Raw genomic sequence first — 20,153 nt, 5'->3', positions numbered from 1 at the left:
CTTGGATTGATCGCTGAAGGAACAGATTCGGGATTTCGCTTTGTTTCGTGTCTGCAACCGTAATGAGGTTGGGAAGTTTGAAAAGAGGCATTTGGTTGCAAACAGATGCTGCACTTCATGATGGCCAGAAATAAACCCTTATGAAACTTAGAACCCTAGATTATTGGAACCGCAAAGAGAAGGGGAAAATGTAATGATGAAAACTCTTTACCCAAATTCCAGACACAAAATCATTCAAAAGAGCTCAGTATTTTATTGAATTCAAGGCAGTGTGGAGATGGAACATGAAAACCAAAGGGCTAGTTTGTCTTAAGATAGTTTAGGAGTTTGATGGGAGAAGAGAGAGTTTGAATATCCAGGCATAGGGCATGATGCTTAAACTGATCCAACCCAGCTCTCTTGTTTTGAGGTACAAAATCACAACCCTAGAAATGGGATGTCCTTCATGCTCCTAGAGTATTTAGGAACCCTCGTAAGATCACAACCTCCATGTTTTTGTCCCTGGGTCTTGTCTTATTTTACTCTATCAAACTCTTTTCTCTTAACTAAGTGTATTTTCCTTATGAATAAGAAATTCACAAACCAGTCTTAGGACAAAGCTGAAGATAAATACTATTGGATGTATTAACAACATCTCAGGGCAAAAACAGTTTTCACCTCATAGAACTAGAGCCATTGGAGACATCATTATTTGTTTATAATTATTTCTATAACTGTTAAATAATTATATAATTATTCATTATATACTATAAGGTATTGTATAATATGCTTGCATAATTAAGTATGTCATTATAATTATTTCTGTTCAAGCGACAGACATTTGCACAGAGCAGGCATGTACCCCTGCGTTAGGAATCAGACAGGGACAACTGTAGACTTCGCCCTGATTGAGTTCTTTTGGAAGACGTTCATCGAAATAATCATTGGAGCCAAGCAATCAGAGTAATGTGCGTGTTTATACAATATTTAATGATTTCCTCCTATGTGTGCCAAGAAATATTCAAGATGGTAATGATCCCACTTAAGTTGTGTTTTTTTTTTCAAACTTGAAAAAGTCAAATAATTATTTATACCTGAAAACACTGACTCATGGACAGAGCCCTTTGAGTGGGTGCCACCTTCCTTTGGTCCTCTTGTCCCAGATGCTTTGCCTTCGTGGATGTGTACCCCGCACCTCATCTCCTGGCTTCTGTGCCGATCTGTGGTGAACTGCCACTCACCAGGACTGAATGGAACAACAGATTCATTGCAAAGTTTTTACAAGTGCCATGGAAGGATTTCACTTATTTGCTTGGCTTTAGTGGGGATGAGGAGAGAAGCTAATGATTCCAAGACTGAATATTATAATCTTACCTATCTCTCCCCCCTCTTTCTCTCTCGTCTTCCTCCTTCTCCTCTTCCTTCTTCTCCTCCTCCTTCTCCTCTCCTCCACCCTGGTCAGGAGCCTTCTATACTTCCTAATATTTCTTTCCTTGTCAAACACACCTATAGCCCTACCTGGGCCTGTTGAAGTAGTGTGATTTGTCCTATGCTGCCTCTCTCTGTCCGTTGTAATAGGAGGCTCTCACTCGCTTTCTCAGCCCTTGAGGATTAGGCGTGAAGGACAAAGCTGTGTTCTTTTCACAGCTTTAGAGCATCTCCTCTACTCTGAAGTATGCTCTGAATAATTTGCTTTATTTCCATTCACTTTGCCTTCCCCCCTTTCCTGTCTTTATTCCTGTTTTTATGTTTTATTTTCTGGATTTCCTCTAAGTGCTTCAGGAAGCCAGGACCACAGGTGGACAATAAGTAAAGGAAAAGATTAGAGTGAGGTCAGTGGCAGACTGTAGCCTGGAAACACCCCCGGTTCCTCTGGAAGGAAATGATTGTAAGAAACTGAGCACAGAAGCACGTAGTTGTAACTGTCATCCCAGCTACAGCAGGAAGTGAAACAGGGGAGGACTGTACGGGAGTATACCCTGGCTGGAAGCTAGATCCTATCTCAAAAATAACCTGAATGTAAAAGACCTGGAGTCATAGCTTAATACCACCAGAAAGAAAAGGAGAGGAAGAGAAGATGGATGGATGGATGGATGGATTATAGCCAAGTGAATAGTGTATGCATTTGTAGCAGAGCTGGTAGGTAATGCATGCCTGTAACTGCATGACTTGGGAAATAAAGGAAACAAACTTTGTCTTAATTTAAAAGAAATTTTTGCCCCTAGACAGTAGCCTAGAAGAATGGATCGCTGCAAGGTCATTGGTACCATTTGCATTCTTTCAGAGGAAGAGTCTACCATAGGGAGGCCACTTTGACATCAATATAAAATGCAACCAGAAGAACCCTGGAGTTCCAGGTGTTTTCCTGTCATTGGACCATATGTCTCAATCCTCGGATTGCACAATGTTGCTATCTTAAAATTAGGTGCTTGCCAAGACTAAGTGAGCATTCTGAGCAGCATGAGAATTCTGATTTCCAGATATTTCTGGTAAAATAAAAAAAAATTAGCCAACTATTAAATGAAACCTCGTATGGCACCTTTTCCTAAATCTACAAACGACCCGTCCAGCAGGTTCAGTTATTCGTTAGGCCCGAGGAGGCACCTCCTAAAAACCAATGGGGGCGAGAGAGAAAGGAGACCAGGCGCATAAAGAAAGACAAAGCCAATCTGAATCGCATCAAGGTCTCTTTTATTAAAGTGAGGCAGGGTTTATATACCCGAAGGGACAGGGGAAGGGAGGGAATGAAAAAATTTTCGCAGGAGCAAGGGTGAAAAACCCCAGGATCAGGGGTGAGTCATGCTGTTCCTTTGGCCGTTGTGCTAATCTTAAAAGCACATCTATTTCTAAGAAATATATATGGTTAGCCAAATGCTGTTTGCTTAGAGCTAAAAGAGGCCTTATCTTCCAACTGCCTTCTTGGCCCCTAACAATTCCCCCTTTCCTTTAAAGAATAGTTTCTCCAAAGGCAGGTTTCCTTACTCCTGGCAACATGCCTTGTTGAGCCGGCCAGTTCGGCCTCTGTATGTTGAGCCATCCAGGGTAAGCTCCACACTATTCCCGTCATTGGATGTTCTCTAGCGGTATGGAATTATCGGGGTAGAAGTTTATGGAATTGAAGTCCTCTCTCGGGAGGTGTGTCCCCCTCAGGGTTTTCCTGAGTCTCTAAGCGATGATAATGCACCGAGACCTAATTTTTTGAAAGGGCAGAATCTATTTGGGCTTTTTATAAAGCGCGTAAGGTGCTGAAAAGCCCAAGGGCCAAAGGAAATAAGCAAAAGTAATCCAACAAGGGGACCCAGGAGGGGAAGAACATAGGGTAAAAGTCCACCCCAAGCAGCCCAAATAGGGCGCTCAAAACACTCATGTCGCCGTCTTTCAATCTCCTCCTGATGTTTTTGAACTCGATCTCTCACAATGCCAGACTTGTTGGCATAGAAGCAGCATTTTTCCTGTAAGGTTAAACATATACCACCTCTGTCGGCAGTTAACAAGTCCAGCCCTCTGCGATTTTGTAAAACCACTTCAGCCAAAGAATCTATTTGATCCTGAAGGTCTTTAACAGATTGATAAACTTTAGTAATATCATCAGCTAATTGTTGTGAAAGCTTGGAGTATGAGGAGATGGCAGTGGCTAATCCTGCAGTCCCAGTACCCAAGGCACCAGTCACTCCTAACCCCACCAACAAGGGGATAAAGTGTACCGCCCTTTTGGGCCGGGGACTAAAATAATCAAAGGTAGGGATGGGTACCGGTTCGTCTCCGGGAATTGAATCAATATCTGGAAGTAGTGTAGCCAGAACGCAGAGTCCTGTCCAATTTTGGGGAAGCACAGGATAAGCCATGTTATTATCGCAGACAAAAACTTGACTCTGTGGTGAGCAAAGGGGGGTGGACACATTGATGACCGCCCCACACACAGAGAAAGAGGGCATTCCCACATCAATACCATAGCTATTATTTTGATAATGATTATAAAAGCAAAGGGAGAAATTAAAACCAACAGGTTGGACCTTAAAGGGAACATTCCAAGAGCAATTCTTGGGGGAAGGGAAAACAAAGGACTCATTAATGGAACTATTAAAAAAGGACGGAATTGCTAATGGCCAAGAAGCTCCATATACCAGGCAAAGCCAACAATCCTGAGCTAAGTTAGGATTGGAAATATTTAAAGCTCTGTGTGTGGCGGTCAAAACATCAACAGTCTGTGGGTCAATATCCATGCCTCTTTACCCGGAGTGACACTGCAGGAGGCGGAGGCATATTTGTTGGAGGTGCCCATAATATTGATTTGAGTAGACCAATCACCTCCAACTGATCCAATCAGTGTGGAATGAGGTTTAGCAATGAAGTATTTTTTACCCCCGTGGGTGCACTCTGAAAAAGCATTATAGCATCGGGCATTCATTTGGTCAACAAATTGACAGGATTGTGGACATGGGCTCCCCTTGGGGTGTAATGTGGGTTTACTGACACACACCCAACTTTGTGTAAATCCCCCTATATTGGACGAGTGTATAGCCAAATAAGCTGTTTTAGTTCCACAGTCAACGCTGAGGGTGGAGGAAGTAACTTTTAGGCTGTTTCCTCCTCGACAATCACAGGGAGGGCCATACAGCTGTCGGAGAAGGGCGTTGGTATCCACGGGTCGATCGAGACCAGCCATCACCACATAGGCAAGTGGCAGAAGAGAGACCAGAAGGTGAAGCATCCAGAGGCTTGGCATTCTTCCTGTAAAAGAGTAGAAAAAGAAATTTCTCAGGGACAATCCCTGGGGTGGTTACATGTGTTAACCTGGGATTTCTTATATGGCTTTATCAATCGTTCAGGCAACCACCTGGCTCCCCCTTCTTTAGAATTATATATGTAAGCTGATCCTCTGCCCCAAATGATTACTGGGCCGGGGCCATTCCAGTTTCCTGTTAATGGATCTTTCCATAAGGCCTGAGCATAATCTGTTTGTGTGGTAGGATGCCAGAGGCGTTCAGCCGCAGATTTGCCATTAATATCTATCGTCAAAAAGTTTAACACAGCCGGGCGCTGGTGGCTCACGCCTGTAATCCTAGCTGCTCAGGAGGCTGAGATCTCAGGATCCCGGTTCAAAGCCAGCCCGGGCAGGAGAGACTCCTATCTCCAATAAACCACCAGAAAACCGGAAGTGGTGCTGTAGCTCAAGTGGTAGAGTGCTCGCCTTGAGCTGAAGAGCTGAGGGACAGCGCCCAGGCCCAGAGTTCAAGCCCCACGACCAACAAAAAAAAAAAAAAGTTTAACACAAAAAGGGCATGTGATAACAATATTTTATAATTTTTCTTAAAGGTATATAATGTTTCCTATGAGGCAAATTTAGGGTATTTTTTAAGGTTTGATGGGCCCTTTCCACTATGCCTTGTCCCTGTGGATGAAGCTTTGCCCGTTTTGGAACCGTCAATAAAAACAGTAAGGGCATCCGGAATGGGCTTTAACAAAGTATTTTTTTAAAAATATAAAGGGGGTAACATTCAAAAATTGGATAAGTTTATCATTAGGCATGTGATTATCAAATTTTCCTTGAAACCCAGTGCACAAAATAGTCCATTCACTTTGTCTCTGTTGTAGCCAATTAATTTGTTCCTTGGAATAGGGAGTAATAATAATATCAGGGTCTCTGCCAAAGTACCGAACAGAGGTTTTGAGTCCTGAAAAAATAAGTTGGGAAACCAAAAGGGGATAGGAGGGGGGCACTTTGGGTGGAGAGGCAGAAGCATGTACCCACAACAGGGGCATTGTTTGTTGCCACAACAGGCCAGTGGGCACAAAATAAGTAGCAAATATAATCAAATAGAGGGTTAAGGAGGGATCAAAATCACCTATTTTTTGTTGTAAAATGGCTTCTTTTATCCTTATTAAGGCCTTTTCAGCCTCTGGTGTAAGTTTTCGAGGAGAGGTAGGATCTGAATCTCCTTGTAAAATACTAAACAGAGGTTTTAAATCCCCTGTTGTCAATTTGAGATAGGGATGCAACCAATTAATATCTCCTAACAGTTTTTGAAAATCATTTAAACAAGTTAATTTATCCTTCCTGATTTGAATCTTTTGAGCATAAATCAAGGCGGGTTCTAGCTGAAAACCTAGGAATAAAAAGGGGTAACAGGTCTGTATTTTTTTCTGGAGGTATAAAAAATCCCCGATTTTGTAATGCCTCAATTATTGCTTGAGTTACCTGATGTGTCTCTGTTTTTTTGGCTGGCGGCTATTAGCAAATCATCCATGTAATGAATAATATATGCATTGGGGTACTGAACACGTATGGGATCTATGGATTGAGCTACGAATTTTTGGCATAAAGTGGGTGAATTGGCCATACCCTGTGGCAATACTCGCCATTGAAAGCGAGGATTGGGGCCTTTATGATTTACTATGGGGATAGAAAAGGCAAATCTTTTACAATCTACTAGATGAAGGGGGATGGAAAAAAAGCAATTTTTTTATATCTATTACTATCTTAAAATATTCCTTAGGGATGGCTACAGGAGAGGGCAACCCAGGTTGTAAGGCTCCCATTGGCACCATAGTTTTGTTAACTTCCCTTAAATCTTGTAACAGTCTCCAGTCCCCATTTTTCTTTTTTATAACAAATATGGGAGTATTCCAGGGTGAGGTGGAAGGCTCAAGGTGTCCTTGTTCTAATTGTTCCTGCACTAACTGCAAGGCTGCCTGAACCTTCTTTTGAGGCATGGACCACTGATCTATCCAAACCGGGTCATCAGCTTTCCAGGTTATTTTATCAGCTCGGAGTGCAGGGGGAGCAGTGGTCCTTAGGAAAAAAAGGTCGGCCCCGAGTCCCTTTTTATCCCGTTTAGGGGTAGGCAAAATCGGTTGGTTTATTCCTTGTTCATGTTTTCCTAGCCCTTTGCCGGGAAGGAATCCTGACTTTAGCATTATATTAGTCACTGTTTCATTGGGACTGAACATGATGACTCCCATTTGTGTCATTATGTCTCTTCCCCACAAGTCGACAGGCAGCCCTTCTACCACAAAAGGCTTGATAGTCCCAGTATTTCCTTCCAAATCAGCCCAATTTAGAATTTTTGAGCTTTGAAGCGTGTCTTGAATTTGTCCAATGCCTTTTAAATGTGTAGTAGTAGGTTCTAAAGGCCAGGAATCAGGCCAATGTTTTCGGGCGATGACGGTGGCGTCAGCTCCCGTATCTAAAAGACCAAGGAATGGTTTTCCTTCTAGGGAAAGTTTTAGGGTAGGTCGAGACTCTGTCGGTTGGTGTACCCAAAATATGTCTGATGACCCTGGAGCAGAAGTACCGCGTTGGGAATGTTTATATGGGAATTGTCCTATCATAGGCAAAGGGAGGGCTTGTGCAATACGTTGACCTGCAGGAATGGTTAGTGGACCTTGGGAGGCTTGGACCAAGAATTTCAATGGGCCTGAATAGTCGGCGTCAACTATTGAAGGGAGGACTGTAAGCCCCTGTAAAGAGCTTGAAGCTCGGCCTATGATAAGAAAAAACATCCCTGGTGGGGGAGGCCCAAATTCTCCTGATTCTGTGATGACCCTTCCCTCCTCTGGAGTTATAATCCTGGTGGTGGGGGAACAGAGGTCCAGTCCTGCGCTACCTGCCGTGGCTCGGCATAAGCCTGAGTCACTGTTGCTTGGGCAGGTGGCGGGCTGTGGGTGGTAAAAGCTATTTGTTGCTGTGGTGGACTGACAGGGCCCCGTGTCGGGGCCCGTAGCCCGTTTCCCGAGACCGCAGACAGGGGTTGGCCATTAACATCGGTCTTGGATCTGCAATCTCTAGCCCAATGACGGCCTCTTTTGCATTTAGGACATAGTCCAGGAGGAGGCCTTCTGGAGATGTTAGCCTGTGAGGCGACCAGCGGGGCACCTCCTGTCAGGGTGGTGGGACATTCCTTGGCAAAGTGTCCAAGTTGTCCACATTTAAACCAGCCTCAGGAACTGAACGTCCGCCCTACTTTTCCAGGAGGTTGGGTCTGAGCTTGAAACCTGGCCCCAATGGCCAGGCTAATGGATTTGGAAATTTTATGTTCAAAAGAATCCACATCATTACAAAGTTTAATCATACCATTAAGATCCAAGGTTTTGGCTTTTCCCCTTAATACAGCTTTACAGGCCGTATTGGCATTTTCTAGGGCCAATTGCTTAACAAATACATTGTCCATATCCTCACTACCCAATATTTTTTCTGCTGCTTCTAATCTAGCAACAAACTGGACATATGATTCATTAGTGCCTTGAACAATCTTGGAAAGGGAGGTGGTCATTGCCCCTGCAGCGGGCACAGCCCTCCAAGCGGCCAAGGCTGCCTGCAGGGAGTTTTCGTTGTTTTTCTTCTAAAGCATATTTGCCTCTTCCTGTAATCTTATCAGAAGTCCATGAGGCCATCTGAACATGTTTTGTGTTTATGATAGCCTGAGCCTCTGCCTTGTCTATAAATTCAGCCTTCCAGGTTAAATATTGACCTCTGGTCAGGACGGACTGTACAATGTTATTCCATTCATGAGGCAGCAGGTGTCCTCCTCACCCTAGTCCCTCCAGTACCGATAAGGTAAAAGGGGCATTAATCCCATAATTTTTAACTGCTGAATGTAATTCCTTAATATGTTTAAATTTTAATTTTTTATATATAATCTGAATGTTACCCTGACCTTCTCTTTTTTTTTTTTTTTGGTCGGTCATGGGACTTGAACTCTGGGCCTGGGCGCTGTCCCTCAGCTCTTCAGCTCAAGGCAAGCTCTACCACTTGAGCCACAGCGCCACTACCAGTTTTCTGGTGGTTTATTGGAGATAGGAGTCTCACGGTCTCTCCTGCCCGGGCTGGCTTTGAACCGCGATCCTCAGATCTCAGCCTCCTGAGTAGCTAGGATTACAAGCGTGAGCCACCAGCGCCCGGCTACCCTGACCTTCTCTTATCTTTTCCTGGGTGTCTTCCTCCTCCTCAGAGGCAGAGGAACCCTGATCTTGTTCCTCCTCCTGTTCTTCAGTGGTGTCAGCCTGTCCATCTTGATTTTGAGATTGGGAGCCAGAACAAGTTATTACAGGAAAAAAGAGGGGGGCAGTTTGCATTTTAAGTCTGGGTTTGTTTGTGTAGCCTCTTAAGACTGGAGGTGTCGTGGCAGGCCTTTTACCAGAGGTAACAGAGTGAGGGGTTATCACAGTTTCGCTGGTGAGATCTACTTGTAAATTTTGAATTTGGGAAGTAAGGTCGCGTAATTCCTTTTTTAAATGGAGAACGTCTCTCAATTCTGTGACTTGTTTTAAAAGAGAATCTTTAGTTTTAAGGAGACCTTTAACCTCGGAAGGGACAAAAGATGTTTGTAGCATCTCTTGTGGTGGGGCAGATGGGAGAGAAAGGCCCGCATACGGTGGAGGGGAGGGCCAACTAAGAGTCCTGGTTTTTTGATTTTTTGTAAGTGTATAACTCTGAGGGGAAGGTCGAGGGCCATATCTTTCTGCCTCATAACATGCCGCTTGTTCTTCTAAATCTATCCCAGATGAGGGGTCAAGCCAATCATCGTTAGAGGGATTTTTGTAAATAACAGGGTATATTTGTTGATAAGGTTTGGCTGGTGGAAATGGCTCTATCTCTTTAACCTTTTTGGTGGCAACTATCTTTTTGTCCTCAGAGGGGGGCCCAGACTTTTCATTGTTAGGAATTAAAGGAGGTCTTAAGTGAGCCACAGGGATCGGTTCATCTATTATGGAAGGTGTACGTGAGCCGGGTGATGTTACTCTCCTCCTTAGTTTCGAGTTTGCACTCGACTCAGTTAAATAATCCTCCGTTAAAATTAGTAGGTGGGCCCCATCTCCTCCTTTTTCTGCCTCTTTTAAAGTATCTCTAATAATCCCATAAAAACTAAAAAAGGCCTCGGGAATTTCTTCTCGTTTAGCCGCTAAATCATTAATATTTTCCCCTACTTTACTCCAGGTAAGGGGAAGAATGTCCGGGCCACTCAAAATTAGCCAAGGACATTTTTCCCCGACAAAGCAAAAAAAAATTTTACAAGATCTTTTCTTTTTACTCTTATTCCTCTCTCCCTAAGAGCTTCCTTCATTTCTTTTATAAATAAAGCCTCTTTAGACAATGTTTTGCCCATGGTTGATGGGACGGCAGAACTTACCCCAAGACTTCCCGCGGTGCAGAGCGATGCGATGTGGGCGTCTCCACACTTAGATGATTTGGGGTCCCGTCTCCAGTGCCGTCCTAGGCCACCCGCCTCAGGCCCCACGTTGGGTGCCACTTGACCCGTCCAGCAGGTTCAGTTATTCGTTAGGCCCGAGGAGACACCTCCTAAAAACCAATGGGGGCGAGAGAGAAAGGAGACCAGGCGCATAAAGAAAGACAAAGCCAATCTGAATCGCATCAAGGTCTCTTTTATTAAAGTGAGGCAGGGTTTATATACCCGAAGGGACAGGGGAAAGGAGGGAATGAAAAAATTTTCACAGGAGCAAGGGTGAAAAGCCCCGGGGTCAGGGGTGAGTCATGCTGTTCCTTTGGCCGTTGTGCTAATCTTAAAAGCACATCCATTTCTAAGAAATATATATGGTTAGCCAAATGTTGTTTGCTTAGGGCTAAAGGAGGCCTTATCTTCCAACGGCCTTCTTGGCCCCTAACATACAAAAATGCTTTTGTCTACAAATTCCTCCTCAGATTTCCTATCCCTGCATTGTTGGCATCTGCACCGGTGTGAGAGGAAACAAGAAATAAAAGTGTCTTCCTGCTCAGGAAGCCGGGCCCAGACAAGTCCCCTGTGTAATGACAGGGCCAGTGTCCCCAAGAAAACCCCTGTAGGAGGAATTATATGTAGCATCAGCCTGATCATGACGTTTAAGGGCGAATCCCATGCTTAGTCACCCCCTTAGTTTGCATGTAGGAGAAGAAGGTGGGAAGCCGTGGGTCTGTGAGCATGTGTGGGATGAGGCCGGTGTCATGGCATCTTCCTAAAACCAGAGCTGAATTGGGAAAGCGAGACAGAACCAATGGGCAGAGGTAGATGTGCCACTAAGAATGGAGATGCAGTGCTGAGTTACAGGGGAAGTTGGGTCATTTTTCCCTTCGAGTGATAAACTTGAGTTACGTTCATTGCATGATGACCTTGTGAGAATCTCGGCTGTGCTTCTTCCTATTCCCTTCTTCCAGAGGGTGTAGGTGAACAGCGTACTCCTTCATGTGAATGCATTGGAAGTGTCTGAACAACATTGCTACATTCATTATCACTGGAATAATTAAAATGAACAACACATTTTGGTTTTCTGAAACTGTACATGGTTGTCCAGACTATTTAACAAACAGTATCAAGCAGAATACTGTCAGGTTTTGGTGGGACTACAAATATTCTAGACAATGCTTCATAGAAAATTGCATGAAGAAGCTTGTAGACTAAAAGGGTCTTAGTCCACTCCAGCTAATATATACAATATATTATATGTTGTATAATATAATGTATTTACATATACAGTATATATACATATATGTGTATTTTTGTGTATGTGCACATGCATGCACATACACACACACACACACACACACACATAGTGGTTATAAAAACCAGGAACTTATTGCTAAGAGTTCTGGAAGCTGGGAGGTGTCTTGTGAAGACCACTCCTGGACCACGGCTGTCTTCTTGCTGTGTTATCATATGGTAGAAAGAGTGATAGGATTCTCTGGGGACTCTTTAACAAAGGGTCTAGGGGCTGGGAAGGTGGCTCAGTGGTAGAGTGCTTGCCTCACATGCATGAGGCCCTGGGTTCAATTCCTTTGCACCACATAAACAGAAAAAGGCAGAAGTGGCACTGTGGCTCAAGTGGTAGAGCACTAGCCTTGAGCTGAGGAGCTGAGGGACAGCGCCCAGGCCCAGAATTCAGGCCCCACGACCGCTCCCCCCCCCCAAAATAAAGATGCTTCACTCTCCTTGAGTTAAACCTCTTCAGCTAGGCATGGTGGCTTACGTCTGTAATCCCAGCTGCGCAGGATGCATATTTCCGGAGGATCACAGTTTGAGGCTAGGCTGGACAAAGAGTGTATGAGGCCCGCATCTCAACCAAAAGCTGGCCCCAATACCATGCACATATTATCCCATCAACACAGGAAGTTTAACTAGGGGGACTGTGGTCCACAATGGCTATATGTAAGACTATCTTCAAAAAAATAATGAAAGCAAAAGAGATTGAGACGGAGCTCAAATGGCAGAGCCTTTGCCTAGCAAGAGGCCCTGAATTCAAACCCTACCTCTCCCCTCAAAAAAAAAAAAAAAGTAGTACAACTGTGGGCATATTTCATCCTTTAAGACTACTGGAAATGAATCCTATGCTGAATTCTACTGAGTTATTTCTCCTTCCATGTATCTGTGCCCTGGAGTTAACGCGACTAAAACAATTATCTAAAATGGTGCTTAGTGTTATCAGCTCTCAAATAACCTGGGTCAGTTTCTTGTTTGTCATATTATACGCAGCTAGTCGATCTAACACTGGAAAACATTAAGACTTAGAAAAGAAAAACAAAACAAAGAAGAACAAAGCCAATCCTATTCCTGCTTGAACTCAGCTAGCTAATTTCCACTCAGCTGTTGATAATGTGCACACCATTCCAGCATCATGGGTTTAAAGAGCTGGGTAATAAATGGGCTCCATTCTGCTGCTTGCTGCTTGCTCCAGTTCTATACATCTCAGAAATTACAAAATCAATGAGACAAATGCTACCTGCCTCCCCCCACCCCCCACACCCCTGCACCCTCCACTTCAAGACTCCCAAGCCTGTTTGACCCTCAACAGGAAGATGCTCTCCCAAGTCCTCCTCTTCTGATCTGTGGGCCGAGGCCCCTTGCTCTGTCTCCTGAGCCTCCTCTTCCCCCAGCAGCTCACAGGTGAGCCACGCTGCGTGCTGTTGCTCTTAGTTTCAGGTTTTCTTGTCTTCAGGTTTGGGGTTTGTTTGTTTCTACCATCTTCCAGCTCTGCTTCCTTTGCATCTTTACTTTATGAGCTGTCATATTACCCCCACGTGGGCTTTGTGGGGCTGCCTTTTCTTCAGAGGCTCCTCGGGCAAGGTGCATTCCTGTTTCACACTGGTGGTGTGTGCTTGGCATGTGGTCTAGCTGGTGGATGAAGCCACAGCCGGCCACGCCTCCCGGCCCAGGACTCCCAAAGCACCACACCCCACTGGCCTTCGACTATACTGCCTCCACCAATCCAGAGGCCTCCCTGATCATTCTCCAAGGCTTCTAGGCAAACCTCCCAAGCATTCTGCTCCCCTAGCCCGGCCTGTTTCACTCTCGTGAGATGACCCTGGCTGTGTCTGCACCCATAGAGAATCCCCTGTCATCTTCCTTCACCTCCACACCTGCAGCCGTGCTTGCTTTCTGGACCCTTTCTGAAGAAGGAATGTCCCCCTTCCCATGCTGAGCAGCACCCAGCAGACCACGCTGCGCTCTGACCGAGACTTCATCCTAACTCTAATGCTTAGTGCTCATCAGCGGCCTCTCTCCTTCCCAAGGTGGGGGTTACATCTGTAAGCTTCCGATAACTTGAATGAAATAGCTCTTGCTGTATGATAAGCCAGTGAGTTTGTATTCACATCTGTCCTCGTGTGGGCCACAGAGCACCCCTGATCCACACCATCCTGCTGAACCCTTGAGTCTGTTGCCTCCGGCCCAGACCATGTGCACTTCTCTCCGCAGAGTCTCTACTTCCGGCTCATAGGACGTTCTCACTAGGAATCACTCTTGGATTTTCTCTCCTTCTTCTAGGCCATCCTAGGCAAGAGCCCAACTCCCCCCTTCCATAAATAATGCTAGAAAATATTCATTGTATAGAATTAGGAACTCTGTCCCGCCAACTACACTGTGATTCCACTTGTATTTAACTCAGGCATGCAAACGCCATCCCTGAGAACACCGTGCAGTGTCTCAATCATAATTATCCCATGCGCCATATTGGAGGCTTCCCTCTCTACCCTTGTCTGCAGAGGGACAGATCTGCCCAAAGCAAGGTGAGGGCTCCTAAGGAGTAGTGGTCCGTGCACAGAGGAAAACGTGTAGGACCACAAGAGGAAGCTTCAGGTAGAAAACATTGCATGGATGATTTCTTCCCAGCAGCAGAAGATAAGCTTCCTGTGACGCAGGGCTCATTGGAGTTTTCTGTATTTGTTATAAACAACAGGAAAAATATTAAGGGTTATGATCATTTCAGCTTTGTACAGGCACATCAATTTGTATGAACTCATTGTTTCTCTCTACCTACTCCCAGTTTCTGAAGGACTCCTCCTTTTTCAATTCTAGTGATTTTAGTTCTCTGCTGTTTCTTCTGCTCTATCCATTACTTAGTATTAGCCCGTGCTATTTCTTATTGCAGGAAATATTATGCGGCAGTGTGTTTATAAAGATTTTTGTTCCCATTTAATTTCTTCAGATAAATACATTCCCTAAACCAAGTTTGTATTCTTGAGAAAACAATGGTATTGTTGCCATGATAGCTTTGGATTTAGATTATATTTGGATAATAGAATATGGGGAAATATCTTCGTGTTTTTATTTCATTTCCAAGGAAATTGGTGGTGGGTTTTTCTCTTTCTAATTTAAACATTCCCCCGCAGTGTTGATAACTCAAAGCAAATCTCATTATACAGAGTGCATAAGAACCAGAAAATGATGCTGAATTGCGTTGAAAAATGAAACTGAGTCGTTTTGGCTGGGTAAGATAGTTGTGCTAAGAATTTTTGAAGTGTCGATCATTTGCTTGTTGCTAGGCCGGGCAACATAAGAGACACAGGAGAACTGTCAGCAGTGGCCCATGCTCTCCAGAGCACGCACAGGACACAAGCACAGATTAAATTACAGAATAATGCAGGTACTCATTGCTCATGCAGTGCATAACATGTAGGGACTTACCTACAGGAATCGGCAAAACTAGAAAAGGCCAAGAGCTGGGGAGAGGAATTTAAGTAGGAAAGCATCAAGTATTTGAATAATTAGGGATGAACACACACAAAAACTACCTCACAGCTTTTCGGGAGACCAAGGAATAAGCCAACCCGATTTGTTCCTTGATATCGGAACATATCTGCAGCCCAGATGTAGCAAAGCTTAGTTTGATAAAGACTCAGGCTTGTGTAAGGGGTTCAAGGAGTCCGTGAATGGGGGGTGGGGGAAATGTCTTTTTTTTTCTTTTTGTCAGTTGTGGGGCCTGAACTCTGGGCATAGGCGCTGTCCCTCAGCTCTTCAGCTCAAGGCTAGCGCTCTACCACTTGAGCCACAGCACCACTTCTGGCTTTTCCCGCTTATGTGGTGCTGAGGAATCGAACCCAGGGCCTCATGCATGCAAGGCAAGCACTCTACCACTGAGCTACCTTCCCCAGCCCAGTGGGGATGTCTTTTAATACCAAAAAGGATTAGAATAGGGAGAGACTTCAGACAGGAATAGTAGTTTGGAGGGCTATTATGATATTTTAAGTTTGAAAACCTGGCAGTGGTAGCAAAAAATTGGAATGGAAGGATGTGAGAGAAGGGCTCTAAGGCTGGAAATGGGGTTAATATGAAGGCAAGCGGAACAGAGAAAACCTGGTTGACAGAGAGGAGAGGAACCCCCATGCTTTCAATAGCATAAGAAGCATTGGTATCCTACTTTGTGAACACCCAGGCGAAGCTATGTAAAATAGAATAGTAACAGCAATAATCATAACTACTACTATTTGCTGAGCATCTACGGTGTGCCTATCAGAATGCTCCTACGAACAGCACACATGTCCATTGATTACTCCAAGTCAAACACTGCTAAAAATTATTACCTGGGCTTTCAACGCCGTAGGTGATACAGTTGAAACACGTAACTGGTATACTATCTTACACATGAAATAGATCAGAGAGCTGTGTACGGGACCTGCCAAAGGTTACACATAAAGCCAGGAACTGGGGCTGGATGTGTAATGCACGCCAGCCATCCCAGGTGCTTAGGAGACAGATATCGGGAGGTTGGTGGTTTGAGACCAGCCCTGGTCAAGCACAGAGAGAATCTTGGTTGCAAGACTCTGTCACAAAGAGCAAGCGGAGCATGGTAGGAGCATGCCTGGAACCCTAGCCAGGGAGAAGATGGAGCCAGGAAGCTCAGTCATGGTCTGAGACACAACCTGGGCCAAAAGGTTTGAGGACTCTGTCTGGAAAATAACTAAAGCACCAAGGACCCAGGACTCGACTGTGTACCACTCAGGTGGTAGCACAGTTGCCTGGTAAGCGTAAGACCATAGCACCACAGTGAAGCCCAATCATCTCCGTCGTACAGCCCAGGCACCAGCCCTTCGTGAAACGTCTGTCTAAAGCTCTCCTGACTTAGGAAGCCAAGCAACCCCAGAGTATAATACCCGGCATCCATTCACGTGGAGGTGATCATGAAGGTAATGCAAAGAGTTAAAAAACATAGGGTCTCAGTTCTGTGACAAATAGGTCTCAATAATATTTTAATTAACTTGAAATAATTATATTACTGGTATCATTTATTCTATCACCAGGATGCATTAAGGTTTTTATTGGAAATCCTGAGCCCTGCGTATTCATGGTGTATCAATAAACACACGTGGACAGGTTTTATTTTCCTAATTGCTGCAAGCTTCTTTTCCTGGCTCGAAAATGATAACTGTATAACATCAATATGAAAATCTCACTCCCATTTTTGAGGTGTTTCTTTTTTCTCCAATCTAAGCAATAATGTATTAATAATTATAATAATTCAGTGCAACATAATCAATATGACCTAATAATATTTAATCACATTAATCATGGTAAGTGGCAGAAATTAAATGATACTCAGAAATGTTTCTAAAAATTTTTTTAATTGGTTGAGTAGTCAGAAACACAAGGAATTTTTTTTTCAAATGTGGTTTTTATTACACACTAAACCCCTTTAGCTTCTGATGCCAGAGGCAGAAAGATCCATCATTTCCCTGGTTGCTGTCTAAAACATAGGAGGAACACTTTTGTGAGTTTAATCAGGTCCTAAATGGCATATGCCCCTAGCCTGGCCATTTTTCTCCCATCCACCAAAATCTCCCAGTAGCTAGCTATCCACTTGAACCATATCCCTGCGATTACTTTTTTGCAAAAATGGGGGGGGGACAGAGAGAGAGAGAGAGAGGCTGAGAACTAAATTATTTGCAAGAGTAAAATCTGTGCCCAATCATAAAAAGCCGGAGGCTAAAAATCTGTTGTAGACTTTCCTCCTTTCTGAAATAATATTAAACTCGGGCATATATAATTATACAGGAGTCACCAGGCTGTGCGGGATGAGAAAATATAACACAATTATCTCTTCACAAACCTCAGCTGAAATGTGACAGAAATCAACATGCACGGGGCACACGCTTCCCTTCCCCTTCCCATCTCCAGCTTAACCCCTGCCTCCAAATGGCTGTCTCCCAGAATTCACGGCCCAGAATACTGTCTGCATTCCATCACTGGATGACTGGGCTGGTCCAGAAAGCCTTCAGTGGGAAATGTCACGTCTGAGGAGGTTTTTCAGGGAAGGTGTCTTTGTTTGGGATGTACTCAGGACACAGTTGGAGGGAAGAGTGGATGAACCACCAGGCTAGTCTACGGGGCAAGGCCACCTCCACTCAGAATTTTGCAGTAAGAAGGGGGAGAGGGGGGCTGGGTAGGAGAAGGAGGGAACTGAACAATGAGTTTAAAAGTAGAGCAGAAATTGAGGATAACTAGGAGAAAAGAGAACATGAGTTATGTTTCCATACTCATTTGAAGCATTGCAATACCCTACTACACTTGGGAAATCTTGTCAACAGGCCATATAAGGCTCTTTAGAGAGGCCCTCAGGCATGCCCTCTGTCCCATACTGTCTCAAGCTACTGTGTCTGTCTTGACCTTCCTGCTTCAGTGACTCACATCCTGTGAAGTCTTTGCTTCTTGTCCTTTACCCCCGTCAACTTCCTTTAGATCTCCCTTCGCCTTAGGGACCAGCCCCACCTCAACACAATGTGAAGCAAGTGTGGGCTAGGGTTCTGTTCTGTTTGTCACCTCCTTTTGCCTTGGAAGGTTTTTATTCTCCTTGGTTTCCCCGTAGTCTTGTGGGATATCATTATTTGGGTTGGGAGGTATTTTCTTTTAGAATTCTGAATACATCAATCCATTCTCTGCTGGCCAGTTAAGTTTCTGCTGAGAGATCTGCTGTTAGTCTAATAGAGTTGCCATTAGATTGAAATGTTCTTTCTTTGCCCTGTACTTCAGACAATTTGACAATAATGTATCATGGTTAAAGTTTTTTTTTTTCCGGATTATGTCTGTTTGTATCCTATGCACATATATATATATCTTTCCCAAGATCAGGAAGATTTTTTGCTATTCTTCGAATAAGTAGATTTACCATGCCCTCCAATCATTTATCTCCTTGCGTATGGATATTCCAGTGATGTGGATGGACAGCCACTCATTCCATGGTTCTCCCAAGATATTGAATACTTTCTTCCTTCTTATTTTCTTTTAGAATAGTTCAAAGACCTTCCATGGTAAGCAAACTATTCAGAGTCCATTGCCATCAGACCATCCTTACAAAAGAGGTTGAAGGGAATTATAACCACATTCATGGTGGCATTTGAAAGTATAAATAGCTCTAGATAACATATTATAAAAAAGAAAAGTATAAAAAAGAATACAAATACCTCTAGATGACAAAAGATAAATGAGAAATAATCAAACATCATCTGTACAGTAAACCATCAATCTACAACGATGAGAGGAGTGAAAGAACAAAGATTATTCTAAACAGATAAAAGAAAAAAAGCTATAGGCTTAACTTTGTACCTTTTAAGCACATCCTTCAATATAAATAGACTGTTACTCAACTAAAAGCCATCGTTTGCTCAAATGAATTTTTTAAAAACTTGTATACTACATGCAAGAAACTCTCTTCACCAGCAAAGACTAGAGACATAAATAAATAAAAAATGAGAGTCCATGCAAATTAAATCTTAAAGTGAGCAAGACTGTGATCCCCTCTCTCTGCCTCTCAGATAGTTTGTAATGCCAAGCTTGAGCCACTGAGCCTGACTGAACAAAATCATTTTTATGTTCATTTCTCTCTCTCTCTCTCTCTCTCTCTCTCTCTGTGTGTGTGTGTGTGTGTGTGTGTGTGTGTGTGTGTGTGTCTATATAGGTCCTGAAAACCAGGCCATATAAAAGGAAAAGCTTAAATTGCTAGTAATTCTTATGATGCAACTTTTGAGAATCTAAGAAAGTAGATAAGTAAAGACTTCACAAAAGCATGCCCATGTTTGAAAGCTATAGAACAGCAAAGGAGCATTATAATTCTACTATTAGAACTCAACTATACTAAAAGCACCTCCATGGGGGTGGAGAGAGCGAGTGAGAGAGAGAGAGAGATTAGGAGGCTCCTTTCTCGACATGAACCACCCTGGGAACATTAATTTTCTCTTGCAGAATCTCAGAGCATATGACGCCTTCACTAGCCTAAGGTGTGACTATTTTCTCTTTTATTGGAGAGGCACCACATAATTTCATCATATGTGAGCTGCGGGAGACCTCAAGGTCATCTCTCCCAGTTCAGTGACCTGGAGTAGAATTATACACCCACAGTGACAGTCATCTGCAGATTAAATTATTTCCTGAGCATCCCAGCAATTAGTCAGTGGCCGTCTGTGGCACCAAGGTAAAGTTCTTGGGTTTTCAGTGGGAAACTATCAGCTATCTCTAGTCCCTGACACTCAAGAAAGGCTTTGGGAATTTCAGATGTATTCATTTCCCTTCCTACCTTCCTCCCTCTTCTGTTCCTCCTTCCTTCCTTCCTTCCTTCCTTCCTTCCTTCCTTCCTTCCTTCCTCCCTCCCTCCCTCCCTCCCTCCCTCCCTCCCTCCCCTCTTTCTTTCCTCCCTTCCTTCCTTCCTCCCTCCCTCCCTTTTGTCTTTCCTCCTGTCCTTTTTTCTTCATTCTATACTTCTTTCTTTCTTCCCTTCCTTCCTTCTTTCCTTTCTTCTTTCCTCCTGTGTGCTTCTTTATTTCCTTTCCTTCCTGCCTCCTTCCTTTCTTCTTTCCTTCTTCCTTTCCTTCCTCTTGCCCTTCCTCTCCTCTTCTTCAGTATCTTCTTAGAGTCAATATTACACATCAGAAAAAATCTTTCCAGGTTATTTCACTTGATAATTAAATCCACCCTGTGTTC

The 20,153-nt window shown here is 43.8% G+C and overlaps 1 protein-coding gene across 1 annotated transcript; it reads right to left on the bottom strand.

Moving 5' to 3' along the window:
* Window positions 1-5,403: 5,403 nt before the first annotated feature.
* On the bottom strand, window positions 5,404-8,252 carry LOC105980979 (endogenous retrovirus group K member 9 Pol protein-like). Its single transcript, XM_013009966.1, is given in 5 exon segments — window positions 5,404-6,123; window positions 6,207-6,443; window positions 6,445-7,549; window positions 7,680-7,858; window positions 7,944-8,252. Coding segments are annotated over 5 exon segments (2,550 nt in total).
* Window positions 8,253-20,153: the final 11,901 nt, after the last annotated feature.

Source organism: Dipodomys ordii, unplaced genomic scaffold (genome assembly GCF_000151885.1).
Source record: "Dipodomys ordii isolate 6190 unplaced genomic scaffold, Dord_2.0 Scaffold11, whole genome shotgun sequence".
NCBI classification, from domain to species: Eukaryota; Metazoa; Chordata; class Mammalia; order Rodentia; family Heteromyidae; genus Dipodomys; species Dipodomys ordii.
Note: the sequence above shows the minus strand (reverse complement) of the source record. Positions and strands in the feature narration are given on the sequence as shown.